Source organism: Ambystoma mexicanum, chromosome 5q (genome assembly GCF_040938575.1).
Source record: "Ambystoma mexicanum isolate Mex_15411 chromosome 5q, UKY_AmexF1_1, whole genome shotgun sequence".
NCBI lineage: Eukaryota > Metazoa > Chordata > Amphibia > Caudata > Ambystomatidae > Ambystoma > Ambystoma mexicanum.
The window spans coordinates 1,322,956,379-1,322,973,442 of NC_090933.1; the positions used below are offsets into that span (position 1 = coordinate 1,322,956,379).

Sequence of the window (17,064 nt, forward strand, 5' to 3'; positions counted from 1 at the left end):
GCGAGCCCCTAGTCGCCACACGGGATGGCAGGTAAGTGGCATGATACTATGCCCCCTCCAAGGAAGACACGGAGCCCTGGGCTTCCCCGGGGTACCTGCAGAACAACTTGTGGACCAGGCATGGTGCATGGACATTGGAACAAGGCTCCCAAGAGCGATCTCTGGCAGGATAGCCCTTCCAATCAACCAGAAATTGAAGCACTCCATGCCGGATTTGCGAGTCACAGTTCTCGTGTACCTCAAATTCCAGGACACACTGCAGGAACGGCCATGGATATCCTTTGAGAGTGATTTAAAAGTGTTTTGCGCGTTGTAAATGCCTTATCATATCATATGCACGAAAGAACGGATGCACCCGCCAGACCGTGGGTAATAGTAGGCGGAAAGCAACTGAGGACACTCGTTTGATGATCTTAAATGGACCAAAAAATCTGGGAGCCAGCTTAGTGTGGAGATTCCTGACTGGCAAATTCTTAAAGGAAAGCCAAACCTGGTCTCCCACCTGAAACAAGGGCTCTGGTGTACATCTCCTGTCTGCCTGTACACTCATGTGATTCTATGCATCTGCCAAGGCCACCATGGCCTTTAGATGTTTCTCCTGAATCCGGGCCACCACAATGTCCGTAGCCCCAATGGGACTGGGCATTACTGCCTGTAGAGGATGTAGTTTCGGATGTTGCCCGGTGGAGCAGTAGAAGGGACTCAGGCCGGTGGTTGAATGTATGGCATCATTGGATGCGACTTCTGCCATATCCATTACAAGTACCAATTGTCTTGGGTGGTGTTTGCATAGCATCGCAGATACTGCTCCAGGGTCTGGTTGGTGCGCTCAGTCTACCCGTTGGTTTGGGGATGATAGCCAGAGCTTAATGCCCACTGCATACCTAGTTGTTTGCACAATTGAATTCAGAAGTTGGAAAGAAACTGAGAGCTATGGCCAGACAGTATCTTCTTGTGCATGCAGACAATAGACTTTGTGTAAAAACACCTGTGCTGTCTGGGTTGCAGTAGGAACAGACACCAGCGGTATGAAGTGTGTGGTCTTTGTAAAGCAGTCTACCACCACCATGATAGTGTGGCCGTTAGATGCAGGAAGTTCAATGATGTAATTCATGGCAAAAGTGTGCCAGGGAAACAGTGGAATTTCGTTGGGTTATAGTAATCAAAATGGACGTTTCGGCTGGTCTTATTCTGGTGATAAACCGGACAAGTACTCACATAGGCGTGTACTTGGCCTGCCTATCCTGGCCCGCAAAACTGTTGGGCTATTAATTCTTGTGTGGCCTTCACCCCACAGTGTCCACTCATCTTGGCATCATAGAAACTGTGTTATACCAGAGAACGAAGAGCCGTCGTCGGTATGAAAAGCCGACCCCGAAAGAACAGCAATCCATTCCTTTCGGTAACATCAGACATTTGTAGAAGATCAGGCTTCCATGGGTCTGTTGCTGTTTCTTGTAGGAAGGTCTGCAGGTATGGTTGTACCTGACACATGAAGTGTTTTGGGGAGAAAACCAACGTTTCGTTCTCTTGTATCACTAGTACAGACTCCAAAGAATGTGACAGGGCATCAGCTTTCTGATTCCATTTACAAGGGATGTAAATCACTTTGAGGTCAAATTGGGAAAAAGAAGAAGGCCCAACAGGCTTGTCTGGACTTTCGGCAATGCAATAACCGTAAATGCTGCAAGATCTTATTGTGGGGCATTTTACATGTGGGCACAACCAAAAAAGGGCTCCACAGGTACACTGGCAGACGGAGGAGGCAGGCTAGGAATGAAACGCTGGTTCTCTGTTGGAACTGTTGTGGAAAACCCACCATCGCAGATACAAGAACCAGGGTGGGACCCTGCGAGCCCCCAGTCAACACACGGGACCACTGGTAAGTGGCATGACACTCTCTTTATCTCTTAAAGATAAGAAGTACTTTTAGAATAGGATAATTAATGTTGCTTCTTAGAGGATTTACAATTATACAGGAATGAAATCGAGATGTGGGACTTTATGTTATCCTAAACCCTTTAAACAAACAACAAATAATGATGAGATTTTTAAAGTTGGCCTTTCTATACTGGAGAAAGGTATTACACACTTAACATTGACATTTCTATGCAGAATGAGGCTGGGCTATCAGCTGTAATTTGCAACTCAATTTAATGACATAAGCAAAGGTTCTTCATGACACGATGAAGCAATATATGAATGCTTTACCTGTACACATAAATATATGGTTTAACACATACACTGCAGCAACCAAGATCCATGTCAGGGGCGTGCTGTTCATCCAGTCCAGGTTTCTATTGTATTACAATCTTTCAGGCTATCTGTACATGTTATCCTCAATGCTTTCCCCATGAGCCACATGTGACCTCTGTCTTTAACAAGTCAGGTATTGATCACCCCTGAATGGATCTTCTGATGATGGCCCATATCCCACCTCATAGCTCAGAGTTTCTCATTTCAATGGATCATCTGACAGTGCACAAAGCAGACTTCTGAGCAAAGGTTATCTTGTGCACTGGTTCAGTTTCCCGCTATCATAGACCATTTGAGGTCTGAGCATGTCAGAGCCCAGAGTAAATCTTTGCATGCATTTTGTGCACGATTACAGTTCCTCCCCAGTTTGCTGCATCTGACGACTGGAGAGAGAACTAGTACTGAAGCTTTTCCCACACTACGTACACTGGCATGGTTTCTCTTCTGTATGCAACATCTGATGTCTGTACAGATGTGAGCTCTGATGGAAGCTCTTCTCGCACTCCGTGCACTGGTGTGGCTTCACTCCAGTATGGATCCTCTGATGTGATGCCAGATGACAGCTCTGAGTGAAGCTTTCCTCGCACTCTGTGCACTGGTATGGTCCCGTCCCCCCAGTATGCAGCATCTCATGTGATAACAGACGAGAGCTCTGAGGGAAGATTTTCAAACACTCTGGTCTGTCCACTGGTATGGTTTCTTCCCAGTTTGTATCCTCTGATATGATAACAAACTCCCCCCTCTGTATGAATCTTTCCTCAGGCTCTGTGCACTGGCATGGCTTCTCTCGTTTATGCCACAACTGATGCCTGTACAGATGAGAGCTCTGATTGAAGCTTTTCTCACACTCTATGCACTGGTATGGTTTCTCTACTGTATGCAACATCTGATGCCTGGAAAGAGAAGAGCTATGACTGAAGCTTTTCATGCACTCCGTGCACTGGTATGGCTTCCCTCTAGTATGTATCTTCTGATGTGATAACAGATGAGAGCTCTGATTGAAGCTCTTCTTGCATGCCGTGCACTGGTACGGTTTCTCACCTGTATGCAGCCTCTGATGGATGGAAAGAGAAAAGTTATGCATGAAGCTTTTCTTGCACTCCGTGCACTGGTATGGTTTCTCTCCTGTATGCAGCCTCTGGTGCCTGGCCAGATTACAGCTATGCCTGAAGCTTTTCTTACACTCTGTGCACTGGTATGGTTTCTCTCCTGTATGCAACATCTGATGCCTGGACAGATGACAGCGAAGCCTGAAGCTTTTCTTGCACTCCGTGCACTGGTATGGTTTCTCTCCGGTATGCAACATCTGATGCCTGGACAGATGAGAGCTCTGATTGAAGCTCTTCTCGCACTCCGTGCACTGGTATGGCTTCACTCCTGTATGGATCCTCTGATGTGATAACAGCTGAGAGCTCCGATGGAAGCTCTTCTCGCACTCCGTGCACTGGTATGGCTTCACTCCAATATGGATCCTCTGATGTGATAACAAATTAGAACTCAGAGTGAAGCTTTTCTCACACTCTGTGCACTGGTACGGTTTCTCTCCTGTATGCAGCATCTGATGCCTGGACAGATGAGAGCTCTGATTGAAGCTCTTCTTGCACTCTGTGCACTGGTACGGTTTCTCTCCTGTATGCAACATCTGATGAATAGAAAGAGAAAAGCAATGCCCAAAGCTTTCCTTGCACTCTGTGCACTGGTACATTTTCTCTCCTGTATGCAGCCTCTGGTGCCTGGACAGATTACAGCTATGCCTGAAGCTTTTCTTGCACTCTGTGCACTGGTATGGTTTCACTCCTGTATGCAACATCTGATGCCTGGACAGATGACAGCTATGCCTGAAGCTTTTCTTGCACTCCGTGCACTGGTATGGTTTCACCCCAGTATGCAACATCTGATGACTGGACAGATGAGAGCTCTGATTGAAGCTTTTTTGGCACACCGTGCACTGATATGGTTTCTCTCCAGTATGGATCCTCTGATGTGATAATAGTTGAGAGCTCCGATTGAAGCTCTTATCACACTCCGTGCACTGGTACGGTTTCTCTCCTGTATGCAGCCTCTGATGTGATAACAGATTAGAACTCAGAGTGAAGCTTTTCTCACACTCTGTGCACTTGTATGGTTTCTCTCCTGTATGCAGCCTCTGATGCCTGGAAAGAGAAGAGCAATGCCTGAAGGTTTTATTGCACTCCGTGCACTGGTATGTTTTGCCCCCAGTATGAATCCTCTGATGTGATAACAGATTAGAACTCAGAGTGAAGCTTTTCCCACACTCCGTGCACTGGTATGGCTTTGCTCCAGTATGGATCCTCTGATGTGATAACAGATGAGAGCTCCGAGTGAAGCTTTTATTGCACTCTGTGCACTGGTATGGTTTCTCTCCTGTATGTAACCTCTGATGCCTGGAAAGGGAAGAGCAATGCCTGAAGCTTGTATTGCACTCCGTGCACTGGTACTGTTTCCTCCCGGTATGGATTCCCTGGTGTGCTAACAGATGAGAGCTTAGAGTGAAGCTTTTTTCACGCTCACTACCCTGGTGTGGTTTCTTCCCCATCTGCAACATCTGCTTCCTGGACAGATGGGAGCCATGACTGAAGCTTTTCTCATGCCCAGTACACTGTGCCATTTTGCCAGCAGGATGCTGTGATATCTGTAAAAGTGTGAGCTTTGGGTGATGCCTTCTTGAACTCAGCACACTTGCATTAGTCTGTTCTCAGTACAGCTCATCTGATGTGAGCAGGGATGCAGGTTCAGAGCAAAGATGCAGTGCAGAATGGGTGCTCCGATGCATCGAGCTTAGCGTGATGTCTGATCACTCTCCCTCTGGCGACTCGTAGTGCTGTACTTCTTCTGCAAGGGCTGTTGCAGTTATCACTGCTGCGCACCTGTAAACGAGAAATAATGGCCTGTGAGTGCAAGAGTTAAGAAGGGGGAGGGGGGCTTTCAGACTGTTAGCCAAATCTTACAGTAGGTGAAATATAATAGCTAACATTGCTATCACATTATATATAGCGCTTCATTCCGGGTTCCAAACGCTGTAATAACAGATGCTATTTCCCAATGTTAAGGTACTCCATGGAAAGAAACCGGGAAGGGTTAAATGCTGAGTCAGCACCAATGGGATTTGAACCTGGGTCACGCAAGGTGAATACAGATGCCGGGGCGAGCAACTACCTTGCTGACTTATAGGGTGAGGGGTACCCCTAAAGAGGAGGTCAAGGCATGTGGTGCTATTGGCTAGAATGCAGGGGAAGTATTTTTCTTGTTTGGCAAATTCTGTTTGGGGCTAAGTGACTGAATACACCATGTTGATTGCACTCAATGTCAGTCGTCCAATGTGTTCCTCAGGTTGTTTCAGATATTGGGGGCACTGCCTGCCTATTACTCACCACCCTTTGGGGTGCAAGAGGAAAGTGTGGAGTGCATCATTGCATGCAGAGTTATACTGTTTCTCTGGTTCATCTGGTGCTAATGCAGAGATCACAAGTGCTGGTGTGGGGTATAAACAGTGCAGTAGTGTCCATCAGAGGGCAGGTCACACTGCTTGCTCTGGTTCATCTGGTGCTAATGCAGAGATCACAAGTGCTGGGGTGTCCCTGCATCAGCCCCCTGTGGAGTATAAACAGTGCAGTAGTGTGCATCAGAGGGCAGGTCACACTGCTTGCTCTGGTTCATCTGGTGCTAATGCAGAGATCACAAGTGCTGGGGTGTCCCTGCATCAGCCCCCTGTGGGGTATAAACAGTGCAGTAGTGTGCATCAGAGGGCAGGTCACACTGCTTGCTCTGGTTCATCCGGTGCTCCTGCAGAGATCAGAAGTGCTGGGGTGCCCCTGCTCAGTCCCCTGTGGGGTATAAACAGTGCAGCAGTGTGCATCGGAGGGCAGGTCACACTGCTTGCTCTGGTTCATCAGGTGCTAATGCAGAGATCACAAGTGTTGGGGTGTCCTTGCATCAGCCCCCTGTGGGGTATAAACAGTGCAGCAGTGTGCATCGGAGGGCAGGTCACACTGCTTGCTCTGGTTCATCTGGTGCTAATGCAGAGATCACAAGTGCTGGGGTGTCCCTGCATCAGCCTCCTGTGGGGTATAAACAGTGCAGCAGTGTGCATCGGAGGGCAGGTCACACTGCTTGCTCTGGTTCATCTGGTGCTAATGCAGAGATCACAAGTGCTGGGGTGTCCCTACATCAGCCTCCTGTGGGGTATAAACAGTGCAGCAGTGTGCATCGGAGGGCAGGTCACACTGCTCGCTCTGGTTCATCTGGTGCTAATGCAGAGATCACAAGTGCTGGGGTGTCCTTGCATCAGCCCCCTGTGGGGTATACACAGTGCAGCAGTGTGCATCGGAGGGCAGGTCACACTGCTCGCTCTGGTTCATCTGGTGCTAATGCAGAGATCACAAGTGCTGGGGTGTCCCTGCATCAGCCCCCTGTGGGGTATAAACAGTGCAGCAGTGTGCATCAGAGGGCAGGTCACACTGCTCGCTCTGGTTCATCTGGTGCTAATGCAGAGATCACAAGTGCTGGGGTGTCCCTGCATCAGCCCCCTGTGGGGTATAAACAGTGCAGCAGTGTGCATCAGAGGGCAGGTCACACTGCTCGCTCTGGTTCATCTGGTGCTAATGCAGAGATCACAAGTGCTGGGGTGTCCCTGCATCAGCCCCCTGTGGGGTATAAACAGTGCAGTAGTGTGCATCAGAGGGCAGGTCACACTGCTCGCTCTGGTTCATCTGGTGCTAATGCAGAGATCACAAGTGCTGGGGTGTCCTTGCATCAGCCCCCTGTGGGGTATAAACAGTGCAGTAGTGTGCATCGGAGGGCAGGTCACACTGCTCGCTCTGGTTCATCTGGTGCTAATGCAGAGATCACAAGCGCTGGGGTGCCCCTGCATCAGTCCCCTGTGGGGTATACACAGTGCAGTAGTGTGCATCGGAGGGCAGGTCACACTGCTCGCTCTGGTTCATCTGGTGCTAATGCAGAGATCAAAAGCGCTGGGGTGCCCCTGCATCAGTCCCCTGTGGGGTATACACAGTGCAGTAGTGTGCATCAGAGGGCAGGTCACACTGCTCGCTCTGGTTCATCTGGTGCTAATGCAGAGATCACAAGCGCTGGGGTGTCCTTGCATCAGCCCCCTGTGGGGTATACACACTGCAGTAGTGTGCATCGGAGGGTAAGTCACACTGCTCGCTCTGGTTCATCTGGTGCTAATGCAGAGATCACAAGTGCTGGGGTGTCCCTGCATCGGCCCCCTGTGGGGTATAAACAGTGCAGCAGTGTGCATCAGAGGGCAGGTCACACTGCTCGCTCTGGTTCATCTGGTGCTAATGCAGAGATCACAAGTGCTGGGGTGTCCCTGCATCGGCCCCCTGTGGGGTATACACAGTGCAGCAGTGTGCATCGGAGGGCAGGTCACACTGCTCGCTCTGGTTCATCTGGTGCTAATGCAGAGATCACAGGTGCTGGGGTGTCCCTGCATCGGCCCCCTGTGGGGTATAAACAGTGCAGCAGTGTGCATCAGAGGGCAGGTCACACTGCTCGCTCTGGTTCATCTGGTGCTAATGCAGAGATCACAAGTGCTGGGGTGTCCTTGCATCGGCCCCCTGTGGGGTATAAACAGTGCAGCAGTGTGCATCAGAGGGCAGGTCACACTGCTCGCTCTGGTTCATCTGGTGCTAATGCAGAGATCACAGGTGCTGGGGTGTCCCTGCATCAGCCCCCTGTGGGGTATAAACAGTGCAGCAGTGTGCATCAGAGGGCAGGTCACACTGCTCGCTCTGGTTCATCTGGTGCTAATGCAGAGATCACAAGTGTTGGGGTGTCCCTGCATCAGCCCCCTGTGGGGTATAAACAGTGCAGCAGTTTGCATCAGAGGGCAGGTCACACTGCTCGCTCTGGTTCATCTGGTGCTAATGCAGAGATCACAAGTGCTGGGGTGTCCCTGCATCAGCCCCCTGTGGGGTATAAACAGTGCAGCAGTGTGCATCAGAGGGCAGGTCACACTGCTTGCTCTGGTTCATCTGGTGCTAATGCAGAGATCACAAGTGCTGGGGTGTCCTTGCATCAGCCCCCTGTGGGGTATAAACAGTGCAGCAGTGTGCATCAGAGGGCAGGTCACACTGCTTGCTCTGGTTCATCTGGTACTAATGCAGAGATCACAAGTGCTGGGGTGTCCCTGCATCAGCCCCCTGTGGGGTATAAACAGTGCAGTAGTGTGCATCAGCGGGCAGGTCACAGTCCCTGCTCTGGTTCATCCGGTGCTCCTGCAGAGATCACAAGTGCTGGGGTGTCCCTGCATCAGCCCCCTGTGGGGTATAAACAGTGCAGCAGTGTGCAACAGAGGGCAGGTCACACTGCTTGCTCTGGTTCATCTGGTGCTAATGCAGGGATCACAAGTGCTGGGGTGTCCCTGCATCAGCCCCTGTGGGGTATAAACAGTGCAGTAGTGTGCATCAGAGGGCAGGTCACACTGCTTGCTCTAGTTCTTAACTGCTCTTAAACTGCAAAGTGCCCCAGCAGTGAGGTGCTGCTGACCTGCTCATCAGCAGCCTCTTGTGTAAAGAAAGTGTTGGCACAGCCATCAAAAGCTAAGTTAGACACCTCCCCAGCTCATCTACTGGATGAGTGCTTCTGCTGGTGAAGGCACCCAGCATGGACACACTAGCAGGAGACATCTTAGGGAAGGTACTGCTGATGAGAATGGGGGACATGACTGAAGCCACCATTCCCAAAGGACAGTCTGTCACCACCCCTGCGGTAAGTGGCTTCATGGTGGAAGGAGATGCCACTCTAGTGGTCCTGGTGGAGGCTCCCAGCATGGACAAACTAGCAGGAGGCATCCTACAGAAGGTACTGCTGATGAGAGTGGGGGACATGACTGAAGTCACCATTCCCAAAGGACAGTCTGTCACCATCCCTGTGGGATGCAGCTTCATGATGGAAGGAGCTGCCACTCTGGTGGTCCCAGTGGAGGCCCCCAGCATGGACACACTAGCAGGAGGCATCCTATGGAAGGTACTGCTGATGACAGTGGGGGACATGACTCAAGCCACCAACCCAAAGGACAGTCTGTCACCATCCCTGCGGGAAGTGGCTTCATGGTAAAAGGAGCTGCCACTCGCTGCCATTCTGGTGGTCCTGGTCGAAGTCCCCAGCATGGACACACTAGCAGGAGGCATCCTAGAGAAGATACTGCTGATGAGGGAGGGACATGACTAAAGCCACTATTCCCAAAGGACAGTCTGTCACCACCCCTGCGTGAAGCGGCTTCATGGTGGAAAAAGCAGACACTTGCAACCACTCTGGTGGTCATGGTGGAGGCCCCCAGCATGGACACACTAGCAGGAGGCATCCTACGGTAGGTACAGATGATGACAATGGGGGACATGACTGAAGCCACCATTCCCAAAGGACATTCTGTCACCACCCCTGAAGGAAGCGGCTTCATGGTGGAAGGAGCTGCCACTCTGGTGGCCCTGGTGGAGGCCCCAGGTGTGGACACACTAGTACGAGGCATCCTACGGAAGGCACTGCTGATGAGAGTGGGGGACATGACTAAAGCCACCATTCCCAAAGGACAGTCTGTCACCATCCCTGCGGGAAGTGGCTTCATGGTGGAAGGAGCTGCTACTGTGGTGGTCCTGTTGGAGGCCCCCAGCATGGACACACTAGCAGGAGGCATCCTATGGAAGGAACAGATGATGACAATGGGAGACATGACTGAAGCCACCATTCCCAAAGGACAGTCTGTCACCACCCCTACGGTAAGCGGTTTCATGGTGGAAGCGGTTGCAACTCTGGTGGTCCTGGTGGAGGCACCCAGCATGGACACACTAGCAGGAGGCATCTTAGGGAAGGTACTGCTGATGAGAGTGGGGGACATGACTAAAGCCACCATTCCCAAAGGACAGTCTGTCACCACCCCTGCGGTAAGCAGCTTCATGGTGGAATTAGATGCCACTCTAGTGGTCCTGGTGGAGGCTCCCAGCATGGACAAACTAGCAGGAGGCATCCTACAGAAGGTACTGCTGATGAGAGTGGGGGACATGACTGAAGTCACCATTCCCAAAGGACAGTCTGTCACCATCCCTGCGGGATGCAGCTTCATGATGGAAGGAGCTGCCACTCTGGTGGTCCCAGTGGAGGCCCCCAGCATGGACACACTAGCAGGAGGCATCCTATGGAAGGTACTGCTGATGACAGTGGGGGACATGACTCAAGCCACCAACCCAAAGGACAGTCTGTCACCATCCCTGCGGGAAGTGGCTTCATGGTAAAAGGAGCTGCCACTCGCTGCCATTCTGGTGGTCCTGGTCGAAGTCCCCAGCATGGACACATTAGCAGGAGGCATCCTAGAGAAGATACTGCTGATGAGGGAGGGACATGACTAAAGCCACTATTCCCAAAGGACAGTCTGTCACCACCCCTGCGTGAAGCGGCTTCATGGTGGAAAAAGCAGACACTTGCAACCACTCTGGTGGTCATGGTGGAGGCCCCCAGCATGGACACACTAGCAGGAAGCATCCTACGGTAGGTACAGATGATGACAATGGGGGACATGACTGAAGCCACCATTCCCAAAGGACATTCTGTCACCACCCCTGAAGGAAGCGGCTTCATGGTGGAAGGAGCTGCCACTCTGGTGGCCCTGGTGGAGGCCCCAGGTATGGACACACTAGTACGAGGCATCCTACGGAAGGCACTGCTGATGAGAGTGGGGGACATGACTAAAGCCACCATTCCCAAAGGACAGTCTGTCACCATCCCTGCGGGAAGTGGCTTCATGGTGGAAGGAGCTGCTACTCTGGTGGTCCTGTTGGAGGCCCCCAGCATTAAAACACTAGCAGGAGGCATCCTATGGAAGGAACAGATGATGACAATGGGAGACATGACTGAAGCCACCATTCCCAAAGGACAGTCTGTCACGACCCCTGCGGTAAGCAGCTTCATGGTGGAATTAGATGCCACTCTAGTGGTCCTGGTGGAGGCTCCCAGCATGGACAAACTAGCAGGAGGCATCCTACAGAAGGTACTGCTGATGAGAGTGGGGGACATGACTGAAGTCACCATTTCCAAAGGACAGTCTGTCACCAACCCTGCGGGATGCGGCTTCATGGTGTAAGGAGCTGCCACTCTGGTGGTCCCAGTGGAGGTCCTCAGCATGGACCCACTAGCAGGAGGCATCCTACGGAAGGTACTGCTGATGACAGTGGGGGACATGACTCAAGCCACCAATCCCAAAGGACAGTCTGTCACCATCCCTGCGGGAAGTGGCTTCAGGTAAAAGGAGCTGCCACTCGCTGCCATACTGGTGGTCCTGGTGGAGGCCCCCAGCATGGACACACTAGCAGGAGGCATCCTAGAGAAGATACTGCTGATGAGGGAGGGGCATGACTAAAGGCACTATTCCCAAAGACAGTCTGTCACCACCCCTGCGGGTAGCGGCTTCATGGTGAAAGGAGCTGCCACTCGCTGCCATTCTGGTGGTCCTGGTGGAGGCCCCCAGCATGGACACACTAGCAGGAGGCATCCTACGGAAGGCACAGATGATGACAATGGGGGACATGACGGAAGCCACCATTCCCAAAGGACCGTCTGTCACCACCCCTGCATGAAGCAGCTTCATGGTGGAAGGAGCTGCCACTCTGTCGGTCCTGGTGGAGGCCCCCAGCATGGACACACTAGCAGGAGGCATCCTACGGAAGGTACTGCTGATGAGAGTGGGGGACATGACTAAATCCATCATTCCCAAAGGACAGTCTGTCACCACCCCTGCCGGAAGCGGCTTCATGATGGAATGAGCTGCAAGTCTGATGGTCCTGGTGGAGGCCCCCAGCATGGACACACTAGCAGAATGCATCCTAGAGAAGATCCTGCTGATGAGTAAGGGACATGACTAAAGCCACTATTCCCAAATGACAGTCTGTCACCATCCCTGTGGGTAGCAGCTTCATGGTGGAATGAGCTGCCACTCGCTGCCATTCTGGTGGTCCTGGTGGAGGCTGCCATCATGGACACACTAGCAGGAGGCATCTTAAGGAATGTACTGCTGATGACATTGGGGGTCATGACTGAAACCACCATTCCCAAAGGACAGTCTGTCACCATCCCTGCGAGAAGTGTCTTCATGGTGGAAGGAGCTGCCATTCTGGTGGTCCTGGTCGAGGCCCCCAGCATGGACACACTAGCACGAAGCATCCTAGGGAAGGTACTGTAGATGACAATGGGGGACATGACTGAAGCCACCATTCCCAAAGGCCAGTCTGTCACCATCCCTGCGGGAAGCGGCTTCATGGTGGAAGGAGCTGCCACTCTTCTGGTCCTGGTGGAGGTACCCAGCATGGACACACTAGCACGAGGCATCCTACGGAAGGTACAGATGATGACAATGGGGGACATGACTGAAACCACCATACCCAAAGGACAGTCTGTCACCATCCCTGTGGGAAGCGGCTTCATGCTGAAAGGAGCTGCCACTCTGGTGGTCCTGATGGAGGCCCCCAGCATAGACACACTAGCAGGAGGCATCCTATGGAAGGAACAGATGAGGACAATGGGGGACATGACTGAAGCCACTGTAGTAGTACCTCTGGCAAACATCACCAACCACTACATGGCACCTGCCCAGAGGGGCGTGACTGTGTGTAACCAACTCTGCGAGTCCCTGTATTCCCACACGGGACAGGGAGACTTGTAAAAACCACACAGAAAAGCTGTATGGCTAGAAGTGAGGATTCTAGTGAGCAATGAATATCATGAGGTTGCAAAGAACTGCTACTACCTACCCTTGTTGGCCTATATGGGCCCTGCCTGGACAAGGCATGAGTTTCCCCAAGGAGAAGAAGACTAAGAAGGATTTCTGTAACTTTATTCTGATCAAAGTGCAATGTTTAATCAGCTGCTGAATTCCAGACATAGTCAAGAGTAATCAGGCACATCATCACCCCTGGAACTGTGCTGTTATGACCAACATTCATGACAATAAGGAGACACACATCACACTAACAATACATGAACAATTCAGAGCTTACATTTCCAAAATCATAAAAGCACATGGGTGCTCGGACACTGTAATGGCCCCTGTGGGGCCTATGTTACCCATTGTGTGAAACTGCATTGCTCGTGATTTTATAGCTTATCACGCGGTCCTAAGAGTACTAGGACGTTGGTGCTGTACAATGTACAGCTGCAGGTACTAGGCCTGGTGCGGACCATTCCTGGGGCCCTTGAGTAAAGTGCTGAGGGCCTGTGGAAAAAGTGCAAAGTGCCTACGAGCTAAACCTGTGGACACTTGGCTATCTACACTCAGATCAAATGACAATTTCAATAGTGGCCGCTGGCTAGTATCGACAAAAGGTTGTCTTCTTCAGGGCTGGTCTTCCTCTGTGCTACAATTAAAAAAACATACATTACCGTTATATATATATATATATATATATATATATATATATATAAGGTCATAGCTGTATACTCCATGTCGACACATGCTGCTATGCTGCTCTACTAATGCTTCAAGAAAGTACCTGGTGTTTTGGGGTTACCCTTGTGGGTCTGGGTGGGGACATTGAATCACGAACTGTAGAGATCCTGTAGAAAGTCACTACACATTGATACAAAATCCAAACCGGGTATCCAAAAAATATGTCTTGAAGCAGACTGGATAAACACTCTGGAAGTTGCAAATAACTACTCGTTCACAGCCAACTTACCCAACACGCCGATAAAACTAGACGAGGTGCCTGGATACCTCCGCAAGTTTCCAGACAAACGGCTAAGAAGTACCTTTTTAAGGTTCAGACTGAATCAATTAAAAACAAATGAAATTCTGTTAATTAGAAATCAATCCACCTGAAATAATTGTCGCTTTTGTGGAGTACTGGACACGGTAGAAACTACCAAATATGTGATCCTTGAATGCTCCGGCCTAACGGCAAATAGACACCGTTTCTTGGCTGACCCATTGAAGAACTATTGCACCCTAGACCTAGAAAGTCTATGGGTTCTATTGGCCATCAGAGTTTCTGTTTTCTTGAAGAGGCTGAACCTGTAAAAGTAGCCCTCCAGTTGAAAACAAATCTTCCAGTCTTAACCTAGAAAGAACAAATGAACTATCATTTTGGTCGGATTTATTTATTTTGTAAACATTGTAATGCAATTAAATCAAAATAATTTTTTTTAAAAAAGAAAGTCACTGGGCCTCATTACACGGTAGGCGCTAAAAAATGTGATTTACCGTCATGGCGCTATTAGCGTGTCCGCCATCGTAGGAGACCGCTAATAGCGTCCCATTACGAGTTAGCGGACACGCGCATAGGGCCATGCCGGTAAATGACCCTACCGCCATGGCGCAAAAGCACCTTACCGGCTCCGACCAAAGTGCTGATAGCACCTCCGCCCTCATGCTGCACGCTATTAGCGGTCACCGCTGTTAGCGGTCACTGCTATTAGCGGTCACCGTAAAACACCGGAACCGGAAATAGCGTCATCGCACCGGAACGGGAAAGAGCCCGGCGGCCATCTTTAAAAACACAATCCATTGCCATCCCCTGCACTCAGGACCTGCAGCAACACCACGACTGGCACAACCACATCCCACAAGAAGAAACAATGCCCAAGGCCCTAAAGAAAGCCGATGCGCTCCAGCGCAAAGAACGCTTCTCAAACGAGGAATTGAAAATGCTGGCAGACACCCTGGCTGCAAATGCAGACGTAGTGTTCGCTAGCGACATGCGGCGCCCGGCACTCCTGAGAAAAAAGGAAATCTGGGCTGAGGTGGCGCAGAAAGTCAGTGCGGTGGGCTCCACCCCCCGCACCGTAAAGGACGTGCGCAAGCGGTGGGATGATCTGCGCCTCAGTGTACGCAGCATTTTATCGGCCAACAGGAATCTGGCCATGGGCACAGGAGGCGGAGGTGGATCCAAGATGAAGATGCAGGAGTGGGAGGAGACATGTGCCAGCACCATTGGCATAGAATCCATCGAGGGAGTGGGCCGAATGGAGTGTGGTGTGGCAACAACGTCAGACGGAGGTGAGTGACCACGCAAAACACAGCAATGCCAAGCATGAGTCCCTCCCCCAAATGTGAATTGGGAATCAGCTAATGGATGGGGTCATCACACACACATGTACACAACCCTGCATATATGCCCTGCACATCCCCACACAACCACATGCATGCAGCACCTCACACACGTGTCACCCTGACACATGTCCGGATGACCCACCCATCTGGCCAACAACCTGCAGGCCCAAACTAGATGTCCAAATCCAAAGAACTGCAGCAACAACAACATATGCATGATGCACGTTGACCCATCACTGATGTTATCCCTGTCTTGCTCCCCCACAGGGTCACAATCTGACAGTGAGGAGCTGGACTCTGCAACGCAGGCCCCACCACCCAAAAAGCAGGCCAAGGGAAAGGATGCAGGCACCAGGCCCAGTACATCGAGGGGCACTGGGATATCTGGAGTGGCCCAGCGTTCAAAAGCCACCCACGCAATGACCACACCAAGGGTCGAAATGCCATCCGACACTGTGGCAGCACCCCCACCACCCACCCCCACCACTCAGGAGCCAGTGCCAGAAGGCACGCCGTCCGCAGCCAATAGCTCCATCGGGGAAGCAGCAGCCACGGCACCTATGAGTGATGTGGACGACCCATGTCCGACACCGGAAGGGCAGCGTACACCCAGCACCCAGCTGTCCCCACTCCACAGCCCATGCAACACATCCAATGGCAGCATCCATGAGGTGCATGCCGGAGATGCAATGGATGGGTCATTCAGTCCCGTGGCGAGCTCACCTGATGTCGGCCACATGCAGCAAGCTGCGCCGAGGAGTAACAGGGGCAGGGCCGCAGACGACACCATGAGCCTGATACGCCAGCGCCAGGAGGAGCTCAATGCCCTGGTTGCCCGGCAAGTGAGCGAGGCTGCCTCGACCAGGGAGGAGATCCGGGTGTTGTCAAGGGACATGAAAGCTGCCATGGACAGCAACACGACGCGCCTATGTGACGAGATGGCCGCTGTGAGGCAGGTCCTAACGCGCATTGCTGAGGCGATGGAGAGCATGCGTCACTCACAGGGAGCAGATCAACCAGCCACCCCCTCGTCTACTAGCTCCGACCAGACAACCATCCTGCGCAGGTCCAGCCGGTCCTTGCGGCGGTCAGACTCACAACCCCCCAATGGTGGTAGTGGAGGAGGGAAGTAGGGCCAGCCTGTCCCTGTTGACACTTGGGAACTAATGCAGCACTGATGTGCACACCATGTTCGGTGGAGTTGTGGGGGGAGGGGGGTGAGGGTGTTCGGTGGAGTTGTGGGGGGAGGGGGGTGAGGGTGTTCGGTGGAGTTGTGGGGGGAGGGGGGTGAGGGTGTTTGGGGGAGTTGTGGGGGAGGGGGGTGAGGGTGTTTGGGGGAGTTGTGGGGGGGGGTGAGGGTTGTTGGGGTGGAGGGTACATGCACGTTTGAATGTCATAATGCTCAATACACACGTAATGGCATGGATAATCACATGACTGGACATTGATCATTGTGTATGTGTGCTTTATTGTTGAAGGGTGCACTGTGTTTATGTCCTCCATACACCCCGTGCCCTGAGCTGAACACCAATTGCACCCTCCTAATCCATGTGCATCAGAAACAATGGTCTATCAGGTGCTGCCGCACAGCACGTCCCTCATGGGCATCGCCACCTGCATGACCTGCAGCCCCCTCTCCTCCATCCTCATCCCCGTCATCATCCTCAGACGGTGGTCGCAGTTCTATGTCAGGGGGCATTGGCACATTCCGTCTGATACACATATTGTGA

General features: G+C 51.7%; 1 protein-coding gene across 1 annotated transcript in view; it reads right to left on the reverse strand.

Moving 5' to 3' along the window:
* Nucleotides 1–2,135: 2,135 nt before the first annotated feature.
* Nucleotides 2,136–17,064, reverse strand: part of LOC138498507 (zinc finger protein 850-like) — a 63,674-nt gene continuing 48,745 nt past the window's right edge. Inside the window, exon 2 of the mRNA XM_069622283.1 lies at nucleotides 2,136–5,144. Coding sequence (XP_069478384.1) covers nucleotides 2,675–4,885 — 2,211 coding nt within the window. The 5' untranslated portion in view covers nucleotides 4,886–5,144 and the 3' untranslated portion in view covers nucleotides 2,136–2,674. The remainder of the gene's footprint in view (nucleotides 5,145–17,064) is intronic.